Below are 20,035 nucleotides of genomic sequence, written 5' to 3' on the forward strand. Positions count from 1 at the left end.
TACACCAGCACACAGTTACCCCCCTCCCTCACAGGGGGAACGGACGGAGTTACCCCCGTCCCCTCACGCGCTTCCCCCTTCCTACCCACACTAGACTAAGTCCGTCTGTAGTGTGGGGCTAGCGATCGGACACACAGAGCGCCATTCACGGATAGCGCAACAGAGTGCGGAAAATATCATAAATCCAACGGACGAAGCGGACCAATGAGAGAGCGAGTTGAGGGGTGAGAGCGCGTTTTCCCCGTGTGCGCGGATTTGACGGCGCGGACGCGCGTTACAAGGACAGGAGATTCCACGCACACACACACACACACACACCCACACAGGAGAGGGGCCATTCTATAGCATACATCAGAGATATTTTTTTTAGGAGAAAAACTTGCAAGCTCCTCCCTCCCTGTCTACAGTGTGATAAGGAAAACTAAACCAGTTCCTTAAACCCGCTCAGACCCTCAACATCTCCTAGCCCTGCCAACCCTACTTCAAAGCTGAGTGGTTAGTGAAACAAATATATGTATATATAAATACCCAAGTGATAAATAATGTTGTTTTTTTGTATCATGGGTACAAGTAAGTGAATACTAACCCCACCATACACCACTGGACACTAATAGGGTAACTGGACGAAAGTACGCCCACCCTGTGGACATAGCCTGACTTGATGCCCCACACTGGGCAGTGGTGGTGTGTACCTGGACCATCGACCTCATAGTTGTGAACTTTATACAGAGGAAGCGTGATTTTTTGGAGCAAGGAGGAAAGCTAGCTAGCTCTGGGGATATTCTTATACACGTATATATATATATGGGAGTGTAGCCATATATATATATATATAGTTAGCCTACCTATCCATATATCTACCAGCGGATACGCTCCTAGAGACATCTGTGGATCCCTAACATATTCCTTTTACCTTTAAGCTAAGATCCGCTGGTTATCACAGAAATCAAGAGCTATACTGGAAAGGAGAACAACTCAGGCTCAACAGTTAAACAAGACGCTGGCACCCACAGACCAACCCCCTGCTACTTATCATGGGGACGCGCCAGCCACAGAAACTCTTGAGCCAGGAGGACCGAGCCTACGGCTACGTGGACTACCACCCTAATTACACAGCTATAGTATTTATATTAGGGGTGAGCCGGCTCGAACCCCCTTGCGGTGCGGCTACTCTACTCTGCTCCTACATCTACAAGATAAGAACTTGGCAGCCCCTAGCCCGACGTGCGGAAATAGAAGACATTCATGATTGGGCATTAACTGTGTGCCTAGGCCTGCTGCTGACACTGTGGTGGACAGAAGTCTTCATTTGGACCAGAACCACCAACATCTGTACCCCACCACTCTCTGCTTCTTCATACACGATACTGCTTCTATTATTACTCTGGCCTGCTGTGTTGAGTACAGTGAACATCAAACACATGCCAGGTCACAGACCCCTGGTCCCTGAGATGCCCTTGTCTGGAAGGGTGACTGAATGTCCGCTGCACCGCTCCTGTTCAGTTGGTGCTCAACGCACGAGAAATAGCAATACTGGACTGGGGATTGCTGAACCTGTAGGTGTCCTCCTGGGGGTGTTGAACGATGCAACTGAGCCTAATGAGAAGGTGACAAGCTTCAGAGACTGAGTGGCCAGCCCCAAGATGGACACTACTACCAGAACTGAGATTTCAAAGGGGCCCAGCCCTAGGGCCAGTACCACCTGTTTCTGGGGTGGAAAGGTCCTCCCTGGCACTGGCCTCACCAATCTGGAGGATGGGGAGCTGTCCCAGGGGAGTAGGCTCTTCACCCAGATGCCCGACGCGTACCTGGGGGATGGGGAGCCGCCACCCAAGCCTCCCTGGGAGCCCCCAGGCATGGAACGACTGGGGACCGGCCTAAGGATGGGGACTGGTGACCTGCTGCAGTGGAAGACTTTACCCAGCACGGAGGGAGCAGGGTTGACCAGCAGCAGTGAGGCTGTTCCCCCACACTCCAAGACCAGATGCCGCTACTCTGTTGAACCACTGCACATGTCCCAGCCAAGTTCCCCCATGCTGCTGAAGATGGAGGCCCACCAGGATGCAGAGCTCCAGCTAGGGAAGTCAATAAGAAGGCCACCCCTTGCCAAAACCAGAACCACCGCAGGGGCTCCCCACCAGCAGCTGACGGAGCCTGGCAGGGACGCAATACCAGCTGGCAACTCTGGCCCAACTCAGGTGGCTACCAACAGTCTGCTGACAGTCCGGAATACAGTTCAGGCTACCATCAGTATGGCATCTTCTGGGCCTTGCTGGTCCACCTGTGGGTACCTGTCCACACACTATCCACAGGTACCCCCCAGAGATCATAGCCCCCTTTCCGACTGGCACCATCAACAGCCTTTGCTACCAACCACCTGGCATACCCAGAGGCAGGATCCCTCATGTGGAGAAGCACCTGCAGAAGCTAAGGCCGAGGCTGGCCTCGCCACCCAGGGGAGGAGAGCCGCTGTTGGATGGAAGGAACCTGTGTGTATGGGGAGGAGGCTGAATGTAACCAAGGAGCCACCACAAGCAGCCCAGCACCGCCTGACCCCTAGTAGGGGAGACCCTGTTTGTCAGCTGGTGCCCCAACTGGAGGAGGAGAGACCTGGCAGGTTGATACACCCTGGGGAAGCCGGCCTGATGGGACCCAGCTGGACGAAGGGGCGCTGCCGCTTCAACGGCCACACAGCCGCCAAGTGTAGAACCGGTTGGGACCGGGCAATGAAGAAACACCAGGCCGCCCAACAACCTGCATGCAACCAGTCTGCCACCCAGGTCCACCTGGAGGGAGATGCCAAGCCATCACCCCAACTAGCTGCCGCCGCTGGGGCCGCGGCTACCCAGGAGTCTGTGTCTCAGATTGGGACCATGGTGGCCAGGATCAACGTGCTGGGAGGAGCGGCTGAACCCAACCGGGTTGGCCTGGACCTCAGCCGCAACCACAGGGGACCGGTGTCCGTAACCCCTGTCACCCCCAGCAAGAGCCGAGGGGCGCTACCCAGCGAGTCTGAGTCGATGTATGGGACGCCACCCGGCGTCGCCACCTGGAAGGAACGAGAGGTGCTTCCCTGCACCACCAAGCTGATGTTTGGGGCGACAACCGTCGCCGCCACCTGTGAAGACTGGGGGGTGCTATCCAGCGCCCCACGCTGGTGCCTGGGGCGACAACCGTCGCCGCCACCGAGAGACCTGGACCCCTGTGAAGACTGGGGGGTGCTATCCAGCGCCCCCACACTGGTGCCTGGGGCGACAACCGTCGCCGCCACCGAGATACCTGGACCCCGGAATGAGCCCGCAGCCCCAGAGGAAGGGGTGACACCCGTCACCCCCAGCCAGCCAGAGCCCCCAGCCAGCAGGGAGAGTCCAGCTGTCCCTCACCCTCAACTGCATCCAGCTGTCTACCTCCCTCAACCAAGCCAGGGTAATTGTATTGTACTGGTGTACCAGGGAGTTTGGGCTGGGCCAAACTTGCCTGCGCCCCCTGCATCTGCCCCAGGAGCCAGGGTATCAGCCATTACCAGCCAAACTGAAGAAGCTTTGACCGCTGCCTGGGGAGTAACACAACTAGATGCGCCAAGTGCCGAGCCTAACCATAGAAGTAGAGGATCCCCAACAGTTATGTCTACCCAAGATGGAGACAATGTGCCTGGACCCCTTCAGGCTAGGGGAGGAAATCCGGAGCCTTGTGCCTCCAGTCCACTAGCAGCAGTGTCCGTGGATGGGCCTGTCTCCCAGCCAACTAGAGCGGAGCCACCCTTGCAGATCCAAGACAGCCTCCGGCATAAAGGGTGGACTGTTACCTTTCCCTACCCCGCAGGTCGGACTGCCATGCACCACCCTGCCAATGTCCAGAATGAGCCTGAAGGAGGCAACGCTCCTACAGTATGGCAACCACCACCTGCCCGCGTTGACAGAGACCCTGGAAGCCGAATGAACTTGACCAGCCCCGAGGGCGAAGAAACTGCGCCTGCATCCAGTAGCCAGCCTGCCAGCAGCAAGGTGACCAACACGATGGAGACCACCAGCCCAGTGGAGAAACCTGCAGAGGTGTATACCAGGCGGCTGTTGGTCCAAGCCCCCTCATGTGCTGTGCCACCCCTGGAGGTTGCCAGGGTGGCCTCAGAGGTACACATCCAACGGCCAGAAGATCCAACAGGACCAGCTACTCCAGCAGATATAGCCGATTCCGTTAGACCTGGGAAGGGCTGGAGTCCACCACCGTCCAGCAACTGGTATCCTGGCGGACCCATTCCACAAGGACAACAAACTGAAGGCCGCAACCACTGTCGGAAGTCTGGCGGTGCAGACAACCCCTCCAGCCTTCCGAGGGGAGAGTTGTGGTATGCGGCAGCTCTGGACCATGCAGAAACCAAGACATTATAGTGATGCTACGCACCTAGTTAAATCCTGTTATTCTACAGTTATGAAGCCACCTGAAAAGATGTCAGATAACGGTACTGATTTTATCTCTCAGTTGTCCTGCAAATGGAGGGAGGGGTGTTACCCCTCCCTCTCCCATCTTAAGCACCGGAACCTTCCCCTTCAACCACCAAGTTATCAGCACCACCTCAACCCTGAGGATAAAGGATCTAAACCTGCCCTCATCTGATAGAATCACCCCCACACAGACTGTTGTTGTCACAAGTAATCATCAAACCTTCCCTCTTTAGTACCCAGACCTACCACTCAACCCCTCTATGCTTATCTACCTATTGTGCTGCTCCATGGGCTATCCTGCCTGCCCCAGACAGGGATAGCCATCTACCTAACCATTGCAATTATCTATGTTTTACTGTATGATTTATCTTTAACCATCTTTATTCCTAATCCATATGTATTTATATTATGGTTAACTGTATTCTTAATTCCCCCCACCCCTTTTCCAGGGATGGGGAACCATGATTGCCCAAACTGACTATTGTATATGTATTATAATGCTTTCATGTTATGATCATTTATTCCTATCCATGTAGTTATTGTTTGTTGTATATATCTTCAGTATCCTTTACACCTTCAATAAAGTGACAACTGAAATAGATGTTGATTCTTGTCTAGTGAATGCTAGAGAAGCGTAGCTTCTCTATAGTAAGGTGTCCACGTCTGTTCACACTGCCGTAGTCTTTATTCGAACTCTGGTGTCTGCCATTTACCCTAGGCGGATACCACAACTTATTTAACCTCCCCCCCCCCCCACCACAAAACATTTTTTATGGGTGGAAGGGGATGTTATAAAATCTCAGCAGGAAGGATGAATAACCTCATTAAAAAAATTTTGGGGGGGGGGAGATAAAAACACTCATTTTGGAAATAATTTACCAAAAATTAACCTAATATGTAAAACTGATTTTAAATATTTATTTATTGTATGACAACAAGGATGACAACATCTTTAAGAAGCAAAGCACAAAAAATCATGAATAAGAATACAGACAAGTAAATTTAAAGAGCATCTGTTGAAATAAATATATATTTTAGGTAGAAAAAGTCACAAATCCTTTTTCCTGTATGTTGTGTGATGACAGTCAAAGTAAATTACATACTGGATGCTCAAATCAGCGAGAAATTTTATTTTTTTAAATATTATAATCCACCAAAAAATTACTTGTCCTTTCATCTACAGATATAAAAATCTCTTAGAAATATAGGGTATAGTCTCTTTTGTGGCAACGCCTCTTAAGGGGCATTTCGTCATATTTTCATAGTAGCTTTTAAAAGGTTATTCTAGGTTAAGTTAGGTCAGGTGATTTCCCAGCAGGGTTAGGCAATTGGCCCCGCAGGAGCTATAAATAGGTGAAAAGATACTGTGAAAATACGACGAAATGCACCTTAAGAGGCAATGTCACAAAAGAACTATACCTGAAATTTAAAAGATATAAAAATAGCCAAAAACGTCCTGAAAAGCAGTCCAACCTCCATGAATTTTTAATAGTTAATTATACTCCATAATGATGGGAATGTTAACATTAAGTTTTAGCCTTCTATCTTTAATTGCAGTTGAAAAAATCACATTTCCCCCTTAGCATTACGTACTGCCATAGTGAATTATAGAGAAGCTAAAAAGTTATATCAACATATCCTACCCTCTTTAAATGGCACTTTAAAACTCTGTTAATTTTTGATTAAGTGGTGTTTCCAAGGATTTATAAGGGCGGTGCGTGAAGCGCACCTAAAATATTTACTCCCCCTTTGAACTAAAATCAATTAAAGACAACAAGAGTGGCGTATTTGATCAGGTTAGGAATATAGAGTGTAGTTAGTTTTAATGGTTTTTAATGAAAATTGCCATAAAAAAACATGTCTTTTTGTAAGGGTATGTACACAAAAAATTGATAAACTTATCCTGAAAATAAAATGACATCATATATAGTTATTCATTTAGACAGACATACAGTGTTGAGAAAAAGGCTTAGATAAATATCAACGCTGTTTCTTTTTTTATATAAAATAACTTTTTGATTAAATATTTGTTGTTTACACATGTTTTTAAAGAAATAAAAACACAATATACAATGCAATGTGATAAAAAGCAGAAACCGTTTGGAAGGGCGCGAAGCGCAAATTTTTTTCTTCAAATATGCAGGGAGGGAGGGGTTTTTGGGCTATTTATTACACTAGTCCCCAATATTTCATATAAAATTTTCTTATTCGTTGGCTCAACAACTTTGGGGACTTTAATGGAATTTTGATTGGTTGGTTAATTAAGTCGAGTTTCCATACATTTCATCCACTAATTGTAATCTAAATAAGGGTTTGTGATTTTGTGTATCATCATTGGGGATGTACAAAATTTCTTTGGTAAAAAGTTTATATTATACAAAATAAAATACTTCCTATTACCTGGTTTGTTATGTTCAGTGAAAAAAGATTATAACCTAATTTCTACACTAATTAAAAAATTTGGTAAGGTTAAATGAATAGTAACTGTCTGTTTGGCGCGAAGCGCCAAAAATTTTTTTTTGGAGTATTTCTTGATCTTTTTTTTTAAAACTGGGATAGTTTTGCTTTTTGTAGGGAAGGGGGCAAAAAGGGGCATTTTTATTGACCAGGGGGGGGGCAAAATGGGGCATTTTTCAACATATAGGGGGGGGGGCAGGGGGGGCGGTGGCTAGGGGGGGACAGGGGGGGGGCGTTTTGGTCGATAGGGGGGGGCGATTGCCCCAAATGCCCCCTTCGGTTCGCACGCCACTGCTTGTTAAAGAAAATTGGTAAATATATCTTTAGCAAAAAATAACTTTACTTTACACTTTAATTCATATGTCCTATTTGGCTGTCTTAGAAACCCGTGTATTATAAAAGTTGGGGTAAAGGGTCGTTGATCTCATTCTTTGTCTACATTTCCCTCTACTTGTACCTTAAATTTAGCGTTGGTTGTACTTTTCACATAGACAATTTTACCTAAACAAGGATGACAACAACCGTAAAAGTGATCAGCTCTTTAGACAATCAGAAGGAAAGACAAACAAAAAGAACTTTTGTAGATTGTAAAAATTTAACAAGCAAAACATTATTTGTAAGTCTATACAAAATTGTGAATAAATTTACTTCAAAATTGCGTAAATGCAGGATGCAGTAAAATTTTGTTGTAAAAAATCAGTATGTTACGTGCTTTATAAGGTAACGAATTTACAGTTGCTACGCTTTCTAAATCGTACTTACCTGTTATAGAAATGTCTCAAATAACGAAAACAGCTATCCGTTGCAGTTTTACGGACGGAGCGGCCCTTATTGAAAAGCTTCGCTTTTAGAAATAAGATACTTAACTTTTAATGTCCTTATATGACAGGGTTGCCGGTTTTGGAGAAAAATAATAAAAATACAACATAGAACATGTATTTTCAAAAAATAATTCTAGAATGATTAGAAAATAGAAAAGAAAATTCCAATAAAAATTTTACTTTAGTTTTTTGTTTGGCAACACTGCTTTTATTACAATCAGCTGTTTGTTGACTACAGCTTCGAAAGGAGAAAGGGGGAGGCATAAGCGTGTGTGTGTGGCCTGTTTAGCAGGGGCGTGTGGTTCAGTGGCCCCAGTGTGTGTGTGTGTGTGAATGTGTGAATGTGTGTGTGTGTGTGTGAGTGTGTGGACTGACTTGTAGCAGACAGGAGAGAAGGAAAGAACAGAGAAGCAGCAGAAATTGCTTTCAATATTTTAACTCGTTGAGTAACGGAAATTTGACCTTGAAAATTACGATTTTCAAGGATTATTCAGTAATGATAATTTTTCATTATTTTATAGTACTTTTTGTTCATTTTTCTTCTTTAAGTTTGTCTTTTTTTTCAAGGTAAAAAAAGCCATGTGGCTGTAACGGTAAAATTGTGTAACGCTTATATTTCGTCATTATCCATGATTTTTACATGTTGAATCAGTGATTTTGCGTAACAAGTTATGGAAATATTTAAATTCTTATATTTCAGAAAGAAGCTATTAGCTTGGTTAATATAATAGTTTAAGGACTGAAAGTGAAAAATATAAGTTATTTAATTTATTCCTTATTAATCTTATATGATATCAGCTGGAGTTAGTTAGATATATAGTAGAGAGAGAAAGAAAGCTGGTGAAGGAAAGGACATCAAAAATCTGGCAACTTTCCCAGTTTTTTCATTAGTTCAAGAGGGGAGAAGCTGACACTTTGAAGGGCAATACTAGTGGTTGGTGTCATTGTGTCCTTACAGGATGTACAGAACTAAACAGGCTTTTACCAGCCTACTCCCGTTAACGCCACTAGCTAATACAGGTTAGAACAGGTTTTTAGCCAGTTTATTTATTTATATTTTATCGTTTTAATGGTTAAAATGGCTGCTATGCGACTGTCAATTATATAATTGTATGTACTATGTTTCTATCAAAGTACTGGTCACTATAATATTAAGAAAGCAAAACCTGAAATTGGTTGAAAAAAACTAAAACTTAAATTTTTCTTTTGGTTTTAGCAAAGAGTATTTTGATAAACAAATAAAACTATAATCTAATGCTAATGTCAAGGCTTGAAATGTTAAAAATACCTGCCGAATCATTAACTTTGTCAAAATTGTACTTTACAATTTTTCCTATTGAGATTAAATTAAATTACAGCAAAGAAATTTTAGATTTTGACTAGGTAGTTAACATTTAAATACCTATTTCAATAATTTTCTTAAAGATATCAAAAACGTTTTTATAAAAATTATTGGGTATTATTGATTTATGTTATTTTTCTTTCTCAGAAAGATACGCGGCATGGCTGGTAAGATCCAACATTTCCCCCGCCACTGCTAGCGTCTCCTGTCCCAACACACCCATCAAGAGATGCTACACAGCCGCCCCACCGCCACCCCCTCCTGCAGAGGCTGCCGCCGCTCAGGAGAGCTATCTAAATGGCACCTCCGGCGCGTACGTGGAGGAGATGTATGAGGCCTGGTGCCATGATCCCAAGAGTGTGCACGCCTCATGGGATGCCTACTTCAGAGGAAGTGCCTACCAGGTGATTTACAACTGTCCTTTTTGTCAAAATTACAAATAAAAAATTACCTACAATTTTTGGTAAATGAGAGAGAATATTATCCCCCTTTATAAGATAAAATAAAATTGACATTTGGAAAAGTACATACTAGTCTGTTTATAACTTTTCAGTCGTATGGTTTCTCTTTTTGTTTTGCTACTTTAACAGTAAAAATTTTTAGAATTCAAATTCAAATAAGAATATATTTTTAGTCATAAAATTTTGCAGTCAATGGATAGAAAAATATTTCAAATTTATGGAAACATGATGATGATGATTGTAGCCACGTTCTCTCTTGTATCAGAATTGTCATCAAGTCTCGTTATTAAGTTGCAGGAATGAAGCCACTTCTTTAGGCTTATTCCACAGATCTGTGGGGGTTAATGTTGTTGGATTGTTGGGGCAGTTGAAGAGATGAGTTACGTCATGTGGAGAGTTATTGCAGAGTGGGCAGGTATTAGGTATGGTTGGATCAAGTCTGTTTCTGTAGTCATTCATATTTCTACTAAATCAAATGGAAACATTGAAAGCTTTGGATAAATATTTTTCCGAATAAAGATTTAAAATTATTTTTTTAGGCTCCCCCTACCTTGGGCAACACCACCAGACCTAATGAAATTCCCCTGGCCTCCTTATTGCCAAGCCTGGCTGGAGCAGGAGCCATGGCAGGAGCTGCACAACCTAGCACCAGTGTCATTGATGCCCATCTGGCTGTACAGGGAACCATCAGGTAAAGGTTTCTTAATACAAACGACAAATATTTTGTTTAATAAATAATAAATATAAATGTCTTTGTAAAATATGCTTTCATAAACGCCAGTAAAAATATGTACAGAATTGTCTCTTATGGAGTCTCATGGTTTTTTCTTAAATAATGCAGAATGCAAAACTAACTCAAATCTATGAAGAAAATACCTACTATTTTTTAGAAACTATCCCTTTTCAGAAACAGTCTCATATTTCGTTTTTAAAAGATCTAAAAATCTTATTTAGATCCTACCAGGTTCGTGGCCATTTAGCTGCTCAAATTGACCCTCTGGGCCTGAACAACATGAACCCTGAACAGGCAAAGAAGATGATCATCAGATCTGTCACAGTCGATGAGAAGGTAGGCGAACACAATATTTTGTGTAAATGTTATGCTTCCCTAACATTTACTTCTTAACAAAATTTTTGGGCGCTTTGCCTCCAAGTGCCTATCGAGTACTAACCCGTACACCCTTATTTTAAATAAATCGAAAATAAGGGGAAGGTTTATGCCTAACCCCCCGTGGGGGCCCTAACACAGTACCTAATATACCCTAACCTAACCTTAACTAAAGTAATCAATAAAAAAATGTAAAACTTCCCCCTCCCTTCTAATTTTCAATTGAATACAAAATAAGAGGTGCGGGAGTTTCTGTTCCCTAATTGGCACTTTAAGGGAAACTGCCAAATTTTGTATTATTTTTTTGTAAATTTGAACTCCTAGTTAGTAAATATGCAACCATACTTCTTTATAATATGGATGAAATTGATATTTTCAAGCTTTAAGAATGTTTGTACTTTCACAATGACTGCTCATAATGCTTTTCAAATTTGTTCTAATGCTCTAAAAATTTACAATGCTAAAGGAATTTTCAAACCAGGTAAATTATTTTTGATCAAAGTACATACTGTATTTTTTTTGCAAGTTGTTCTTTAAGTGGTTGCTAAATTTTGCATGATTATGTATTGTGAACTGTTGTTTTTTTTTATTTGATAGAACTTGTTATAATATATAAATTTCATATTGAGACAAAGTGAATCAACAATTTAAAGTCCAGACTGAATCAGTGATAGTGAGACAAATTACATCTGAAATCATGACAAACATAAAAAATCAAAAGAATAAAATAATAAAGTATGAAATTTTTATACATAAAGATTTTTTTTGTGTGCTTTCGAACACCGAACCCACAAAATCTTATTTCATATTTGAAAAAAAATCTTTTCTAGTCTTTTGTGAGCCCTAACCTGCAGGGCCCATAAACTTTGTGTTACTATCCCTGCTGGGCTATCTGATACTTACATAACCAAACCCAAAACAAGAATTAAAAATATTATTTTCTCGTCCATTTGTTTTATTATAGAAACTGTTAGTATTGATTTATAATCAACTAGCGGCTACGCACCTAGAGGCCTCTAGGGGCACTTGAGGAGGGGAGAGTCGAATTTGATAACCCAATTTCTTATTTTAGACTTTAAAAGAAAAGGTAATAAAATAAATTTTTGGGAGGGCGAAAAAAAAAATATTTTGGGGGGGGGGATTTTTCATTTTTTTGGGGTGGTTGGGGGTGTCACACTCCCAAAGAAAATAGTTATAAACCTTCCCGGGACCTATGAGAAGCTACCCTGTTAAGGAGAACCCGATCGGTTCAGCGGTTAGCGAGATCCTTCGGTACAAACAAACATACACACACACAGACACACAAACATCCTGTTACTTTATTATAAGGATATATATGAAAGCTATTATTTTAACAGTCATCACCTATACTGTTAAGTATTTCATTTTAAAAAGCAAAGATTTTTTACATTTCACTCATATGATTATATACCAAAAATACAAATAAAAGAGAAACAGTGATAGGACTTTAATTTTCCCTAATTTAAAAGTCTTAAGGTTTGTCAGTATATTGCAGGCCGGAATGAATTCTTTTGTAATTTTCACATTTATATGAGATACCTTTCATAAAACATCCTTTTTAGCAATGCAGGTAAATTCATGGATCAATCTCACCTTTTTTATTTGCATGAATCAAATTTTATGGTCAGTAAAGTCCAGTAAAGTTTCAGTTTTGTCCACCTCATCACTTTTTGCGTCAAAAACACTTCTGTTGCATTTTTACGTTTTTTTCTTCTTCTTGCGTTCTTAGGTGTCTAATCTTTCAAAACTTGTGCAAACAAACTAAATTTTAAAACATGTGTAAGTATTTATGATTTTTATTTTAGGAGTATAAAAATATTTAATTTAATTACGGTAAAATTAACTTGTTTCCAGTGCAATGGTGTTTTCCGTAAAACTTTTTTTCGCTTTACATTTGAATTACTTAACATTTGTTTATTTTAGCCGGTGCACAAAAAACCTGCTTTATGGAAAACTTTGAATGAGACAAGTTTTGTTAACTGAAAAAATATAAAAATCAGAGAAAAAGTTATACATAACGCGACCATGTTTTTTTTTTAATATTCATCATAAAATATTTACGTGTTCTACTGACGTAAAAGGAATTTGTTTGCTTTATCGTGCTGGAGATATTCTTAAATTTTTTTATCCATTTTAACCTTTTCCTCTGAATATTGATATATAATATTTTTTTTTATAGTGTACAGTTTTTTAAAAAAGAAGTGTAAGTTTTATCAAAATTAAATGGTTGTTATTTAAGGATCTTGACACAGTATTCCAGCTGCCCAAGACCACCTTCATCGGTGGCAAGGACAAGTCCCTTCCCCTCAGAGAGATTATCTCCAGACTGGAGGGTGTGTACTGTGGCAGCATCGGTGCTGAGTACATGCACCTCCACGACCTGGATCAGGTCAACTGGATCAGAGAGAAGTTGGAGACTCCTGGAGCCCTCAAGTTGGGCAACGACCAGAAGAGACTTTTGCTTGCCAGGTTAATTCAGTTTTTAAATCAAAGCATATAATTTGAATTTTATAGTAGACAAAGAAATATTTTTTTTGCAGTTTATTAATTCATGTTTTTACAATAACAGATTTTTATTCTTTGTTCACCATGTTGTTAAATTCCAATGTTGCGTTTCCTATGAACATTCCTTTCCTTGTAGTTTTACTGTCTGTTTTATTTCAGAATTTCTCGTTCCATTGGATTCGAAGCTTTCCTGGCCAAGAAGTGGACAGCCGAGAAGAGATTTGGTCTTGAGGGCGTTGACATGCTGATCCCCTGCATGAAGCAGGTCATCGACAGATCTACAGAGCACGGCGTCGAGTGTGTTGTCATGGGCATGCCCCATCGTGGTAGGCTGAACGTGTTGGCCAACGTATGCAGGAAGCCTTTGGAGCAGATTTTGTCCCAGTTTGCTGGCCTCGAGGCCGCTGATGAAGGATCTGGTGATGTGAAATACCATCTGGGTACCTATGTTGAGAGGCTGAACCGTGCCACCAACAGAAACATCAGGCTCAGTGTTGTTGCCAATCCCTCCCACTTAGAGGCCGTCAACCCTGTGGTTGAAGGCAAGACCAGGGCCGAACAGTTCTACAGAGGTGATACCGAGGGCAAGAAGGCTATGTCTATTCTGCTTCACGGTGATGCCGCTTTCGCCGGCCAGGGTGTTGTGTACGAGACCATGCATATGTCTGAACTACCAGACTACACCACCAGGGTAAGATTTTCTAGTAGTAATACTTCCTAACTCTAATATGGAAAATAAAAACACAAAATAATAAAAATTACATTTTGTAAAAATATTTTAAAATCCAATATTTCATGTTAGCTTAACAGATGGGTATGTTTTGCAATGAAAAGTTTTGTTCTTAAAATTAATTTTAGAATATGAATTAAACATTTTTTTCTTTCAGGGAACCATTCACATTGTTGCTAACAACCAGATTGGCTTCACCACTGACCCCAGATACTCCAGATCCTCCCCCTACTGTACCGACGTCGGTAGAGTCGTCAACGCTCCCATCTTCCACGTCAACGCCGACGATCCCGAGGCCGTGATGCTGGTGTCCAACATCGCCGCCGAATGGCGCGCCACCTGGCACAAGGATGTTGTTATTGACTTGGTTGGATACAGAAGACATGGTCACAATGAGATTGATGAGCCTATGTTTACTCAGCCTATTATGTACTCCATCGTTAAGAAGCATAAGAATGTATTAGGTAAATTTTAGAACACGAGTTAAATACATCCTTACAGTGATTTCTTTCTGTAAGGTAAAGTTAGGCTTATTAACATTGTTAGATAATGCTAAAATCTACAGGGTGGGAATTCCAAATTATCAATACTATGAAAAACCAACAAATTGTCTCATTTTAGTCCTCTCAAATAGAGTATAATTTTTAAAATTTTTCTTTGAAAATGAGTGCTTTATTGAGGACTAACATCTCCTCAATATTATATTTCATCAGCTTTTTACTATCCATAAAGATTTTAAAAGGTATTGTGTCAAGTTTTCTGGAGTGCTTTTTTTAACCCGAATCCCCTCTACTATGTAAACTAAACACATTTGAAGTTTACCTAAAGATTTCCTAAAACAAAACTGTAGGTAGGCTTTTTAGTATGTTTTTTTTTATTGTTAAGAAAGATATCTTTATATCTTCACTCATTACAATTCATTGAAGAAAAAATATTTTACATCAAATGTGGTTTCTGCTAGGTATTACTAAAGTTTTTTGCAACATTTTTAAATTAAAAAGTACATTTGATTTATTTTTAGACCTGTACTCTGACAAGCTGATCAAGGAGGGCGTCGTCACCAAGGAGGAGGTCGACAACGTTATCGACAAATACGAGAAGATCTGCGAGGAGGCCTACAAGAAGGCCGGAGAGGAGACACAGATCTTCCACAAGCACTGGCTCGACTCTCCCTGGTCCGGATTCTTCGAGGGCAAGGACCCCTCCAAGGTGAAAGATACTGGTGTCCACGAGGAGACACTGACCCACATTGGCAAGAGATTCTCACAGGGGCCCCCCAATGCACCTGACTTTAAGATTCATCGCGCTATGGAGCGTATCCTCAAGGTATGTTTTTGTTCTTTTCTAATTGCTATTTTTATGTTTTTCTTTATTCTAACATATTTTAATACGAAACACTTTGGAAGAAATGATAGGTATTCGTAATTAAATCGAACTTGAAAAAAAATGTATGTTGATTAAGATTAAAGATTAAGCAATGAGCAAAAATTAATATTAATATCTTTTAGGCTCGTATGGACATGGTGAACGGAAGACAGGTTGACTGGGCTATGGGCGAGGCCATGGCTTTCGGATCTCTGCTCAAGGAGGGTGTCCATGTCCGTCTCTCTGGTCAGGACGTTGAGCGTGGTACCTTCTCTCACAGGCATCATGTACTTCACCATCAGACTATGGATAGGTCAACCTACAAGCCTCTGGCTAACCTGTACCCTGACCAGGCACCCTACACCGTCAGCAACTCATCTCTGTCTGAGTATGGTGTGCTGGGATTCGAGTTGGGTTACTCCATGACCAACCCCAATGCTCTGGTTCTGTGGGAGGGACAGTTTGGTGACTTTGCCAACACTGCCCAATGTATTATTGATCAGTTTATCTCCAGCGGTCAGGCTAAGTGGGTCCGTCAGTCTGGACTTGTCATGCTCCTGCCCCACGGTATGGAGGGTATGGGTCCCGAGCACAGCTCTGCCAAGCCTGAAAGATTCCTGCAGCTTTGCTCTGACGATCCTGAATATTTCCCCCCTGAGGAGGATGAGTTTGCTATCAAGCAGCTGAGCCACATCAACATGATTGTTGCCAACTGCTCCACCCCCGCCAACTACTTCCACATCCTGAGAAGACAGATCGCCTTGCCTTTCCGCAAACCCTTGGTGCTGATGACCCCCAAATCTCTGCTGAGACATCCCGAGTGCAAGTCCACCTTTGACGACATGCTGCCCAACACCGAGTTCAAGAGAATGATCCTTGACAACGGACCCGCCGGCCAGAACCCCTCAGCCGTGAAGAAGGTGCTGCTCTGCACTGGTAAGGTTTACTACGACCTGATCAAGGCTAGACGTGAAGCCGGTCTCGAGGACAAGATTGCCATCCACACCATCGAACAGATTTGCCCCTTCCCCTTTGACCTGATGAAGAAGGTGACAGATGAGTACTGCAACGCTGAGCTCTGCTTCGTCCAGGAGGAGCACAAGAACATGGGTGCCTGGTCTTATGTACAGCCTAGAGCACAGACAGCCATTGGAGGTTATCACAGGTACAATTTTGAATTTTTTTACAGGGACAATCTCTAATATCATTAAAAAATTACAATCGACCTTAATAGCTAATTACGTTTTTTTGTTATTTATTAATTATCCTTCCTTACCTGTATTAGACATAGACACTCTGACAATGTATTTTTAATATTTTATCTCGATTTTTCAAAACAGAAAATAAAAACATCCAAAAATAAATTTACAAATAGACTTCTCAAATAAAACATAATAAGCACAAGATTTCTTAGTTTTATTTTTAAAGATGCATAGAAAAATTATGATAATCACTGCACCTGTAAGAAATTCATGAATATAAACAAAGTAATAGTAAAATCACATGTTTCCTGCCATTTAAAAATCATATGATTTCACGAGGAGGTCAACGTTTTTTTCTAATTAGCAACAGTTTAGATTATGTTACTGTGGTCAAAATTAAAAGTTAGATAGCTTAAAAAGTGATACTTTATTTATTCAAAATAATCGAGGAATTATTAATGACCATTATATAGAGTACAAAGTGATCACATTTTAAGCGAATGATGAACTTTCATGATATAATACTGAAATGTAAAAAATGTGCCCTTGATTATATAAGAATTGTTTTCGCAAAATTCCCTTCATCTATATCCCCACCCACCTAGCCTAGCACTGTTTATATACTATTCAGCAAACTAAGAAATTCCTTTTGTTGTGTAATCCTTATACAACAACCGGGCTATTTCAATTTAGGTCACAAGACACCGGAAAATTAGGGTTAAACTTATATAATAAATTACAAATCTATTAAGATAACTAGTGGCTACGCCCCTAGAGGCCTCTAGGGACACATAAAGGAAATTTGGGGTGGGATAAGTCGACCCTTCACTTTCCATTTTAGCTAAAAACGAAAAGAAATTAGTTTTATGTTTTTTGAGGGAGGGCATTTTTTAGGGGTGATTTATCTTGGGAAAAGTGGAAATACCCAAAGTAGTTAAATAACTTTAGACCTATTATAGCTTCACTGTAATCGAGATCCTTCGCTTCAGACAAAATAGCTTACTACTATATTTCTTTTTAGCTCTTTTCTCCTGACAGATTAATAAATAATCCTTATACTAAAGTAACAGGATGTTTGTTTGTGTGTCTGTACCGAAGGATCTCGCTAACCGCTGAACCGATCGGGTTCTCCTTAACAGGGTAGATTCTCATATGTCCCGGGAAGGTTTTTAACTATTTTGAGGGAGGGTACAACCACCCTTCTAAGAGAAATAACAAAAAAAAACAAATTTTAAAAAAATATGTGGGAGACTTCAACGTAACATAAAGAGAATTATCGTAACATAAAGAAGTAACGTAGAGACTTTAACAAATAAAAACATCTAAAGTGCCACTAGAGGCCTCTAGGGGCGTAGCCGCTAGTATAAAATACAATAACGCCTATAAATAGCAAAGATATAACAAAACAACAATAATTTGTAAAAAAAAAAGATAAAAATTAGAATCTCTACCCAACAATATTATTTAATAGTACTGTTTGTGTTATAATTTTCTAAACTGCAAGCATCCTTACATATTTAAATAGATTCAACTTTAAAATACATTTAGTAATTCAATTCTTTGATGTTTACAAAATTGTCGGCTGTCTATACGGATCAGCTGATTGACCTAACTATTCCAAGGGCTAGACGGTGTGATTTTTTTTTACATTTTTATTGATTTATTTTAATGGTAAAAGATACATTTTTTGTGATTTTCTAAGAATTACTTTTAGACATGATAGACAAAAAATAACTTCTCTCCTACTCTTTACTGAGATATAAATCTTCAATTTTTTTTTCTTTCAGATTACTGCAATACATTGGCCGCGAGACCGCCCCCTCTCCCGCCACCGGCAGCAAGGCAACTCACTACAAGGAGCTTAAGAGCTTCCTTGAACAAGCTATGGCACTCTAAATGACTCGCCGACACCTTTTCTTCTCTCCTCTCCACCAAAGACTTGTGAGACCCAAGAATAATGATCTTGGTTTATTTATTATTTAAAATTAAAAAGTAACCTAAAATGTTAACTTAAAGTACCGTGTGTAATATTGATGCTTGACAGCAAAAATTATATTTTTCCTCACAAAAGTTTAGCTTTATTAGTAGGTATTTCTTTAAGAATTGTAATTTTTTTTTACATCACTAGCTTTTAAATCTAAAGTCACAAATACTGTAATCTAAGTATTTAAGTTTATTTATTTATGGGTAAAACTTAAAGGATCGGGTATATTTTTGACTATTTTTACACAAATCGGTGTGTACTTAATATTTAATTTTAATGATATACTGTAGGTTCATGGTTGCCGTGGTAAATGATAATAAAAATCCAATTATACATAAATATAATAATCATGTAGCTTTAAATATACAACAAAACCTATATCTCCTTTCCCTATAAAATAGAACATCATTGAAATATTTATTATTATGGGAAATGTATAAATGAAATTCAACTATAATATTCTACATTTGCTTTTCAAATTTGTCATAGCCCTTAAAAAAGTAAAATAAAAGAAAACTATTTTTTTTGTAAAAAGAACCCAAATATACGGGAAGCATTCTAGACAATTAGACATATTTAATTTATCTTTTGAAATGTATACATATTACAAAATATATGTAAGTTATTGTTGATGAGATAATTATAACCAGTGCAAGTGATATCTTATTATATGAAACAACAAATAAAAATTGTAAAATGGAAATTCTTTATGTTAACTAATATTTCTATTTTCTTTCAGATATTTTCAATGAAAAAAAAGAGGTTTAAAATCTTGTTTACAGCTGAAACTTTTCAGCGGAGAAATTAAAATTGTTTGTATTCATATTTTAAGAAGTAAGGTTGTCCTAGGATGTTGTTAGGCTATCATAATTAGATTTAAGTATTTTTATGGTTTTCGGCTATTTTTAGCTAATGTCTTCTACTTCAAATACAGAGCCCTAGATGCCAGGGGCGCAGCTTCTAGTTATTATTAATTCCTAGACATCAAGATATATGATATCAAGTCCATGTTTTTTTGTACATTGAAAAAAAAAGTAAAAATAAGTCCTGTGATTACGCAAAGGTGACTATTGGGCCTTGCATTGATTTACAGCATTGCTCTTCTAATCTTCAGTTTCAGGGCGGCTAGATTGTCATTTAAGGTTGCTTTAGAGTCAGACAGTCAAAATTATGTCCATTTGCATGTTTTCGGCTATCATCCTTCAACAATGTGAAGTCTTTTGTCAGTGCTTAAAATCATCTTATACCAATAACGAAATTAATTCGGAAAAAAATCACGAAACCTATACGTGTTTTATAGCTGTCGTTGGGGGGCAACACATCGTAAAATTGACGACCTCTCCATTTGCCCCCCAATTATTATTTTAAATTTATTTCACTTGTTGGTTATACCTTATTCCTGGCTTAAAATACACACAAATGTGTCTAATTTGTGATTGTTAAGGTTACAATTTCAAAATGCAAGCATAAGTAACAATGTTAGTGTTTTACATTAGCATTCCAATGGGAAGTAAACAACATGGCACATACCAATAAAAATTTTACTTGCAATTTGATGAATATATTACATCAAAAGATCTATATACCTATCACAAGA

The 20,035-nt window shown here is 39.9% G+C and overlaps 1 protein-coding gene across 1 annotated transcript; it reads left to right on the top strand.

Moving 5' to 3' along the window:
* Positions 1–8,339: 8,339 nt before the first annotated feature.
* Positions 8,340–19,141, top strand: Ogdh (oxoglutarate dehydrogenase Nc73EF). Its single transcript, XM_080158272.1, has 10 exons — positions 8,340–8,740; positions 9,210–9,466; positions 10,063–10,214; positions 10,478–10,592; positions 12,892–13,121; positions 13,317–13,848; positions 14,045–14,351; positions 14,909–15,213; positions 15,396–16,417; positions 18,242–19,141. Exons 1-10 carry the CDS (start codon positions 8,680–8,682, stop codon positions 18,348–18,350), a joined length of 3,090 nt encoding a protein of 1,029 aa, XP_080014398.1. The 5' UTR covers positions 8,340–8,679; the 3' UTR covers positions 18,351–19,141.
* Positions 19,142–20,035: the final 894 nt, after the last annotated feature.

Source organism: Acartia tonsa, chromosome 4 (genome assembly GCF_053477335.1).
Source record: "Acartia tonsa isolate MP-2025a chromosome 4, ASM5347733v1, whole genome shotgun sequence".
Lineage (NCBI taxonomy): Eukaryota > Metazoa > Arthropoda > Copepoda > Calanoida > Acartiidae > Acartia > Acartia tonsa.

Excerpts from the sequence above, each read along its gene's own strand:
- Ogdh (XM_080158272.1), top strand. The coding sequence starts at position 8,680 with ATGTACAGAACTAAACAGGCTTTTACCAGCCTACTCCCGTTAACGCCA. Across the intron at positions 9,467-10,062 it reads TCAGAGGAAGTGCCTACCAG|GCTCCCCCTACCTTGGGCAA; the intron begins GTGATTTACAAC and ends TTATTTTTTTAG. Across the intron at positions 13,849-14,044 it reads TACCAGACTACACCACCAGG|GGAACCATTCACATTGTTGC; the intron begins GTAAGATTTTCT and ends TTTTTCTTTCAG.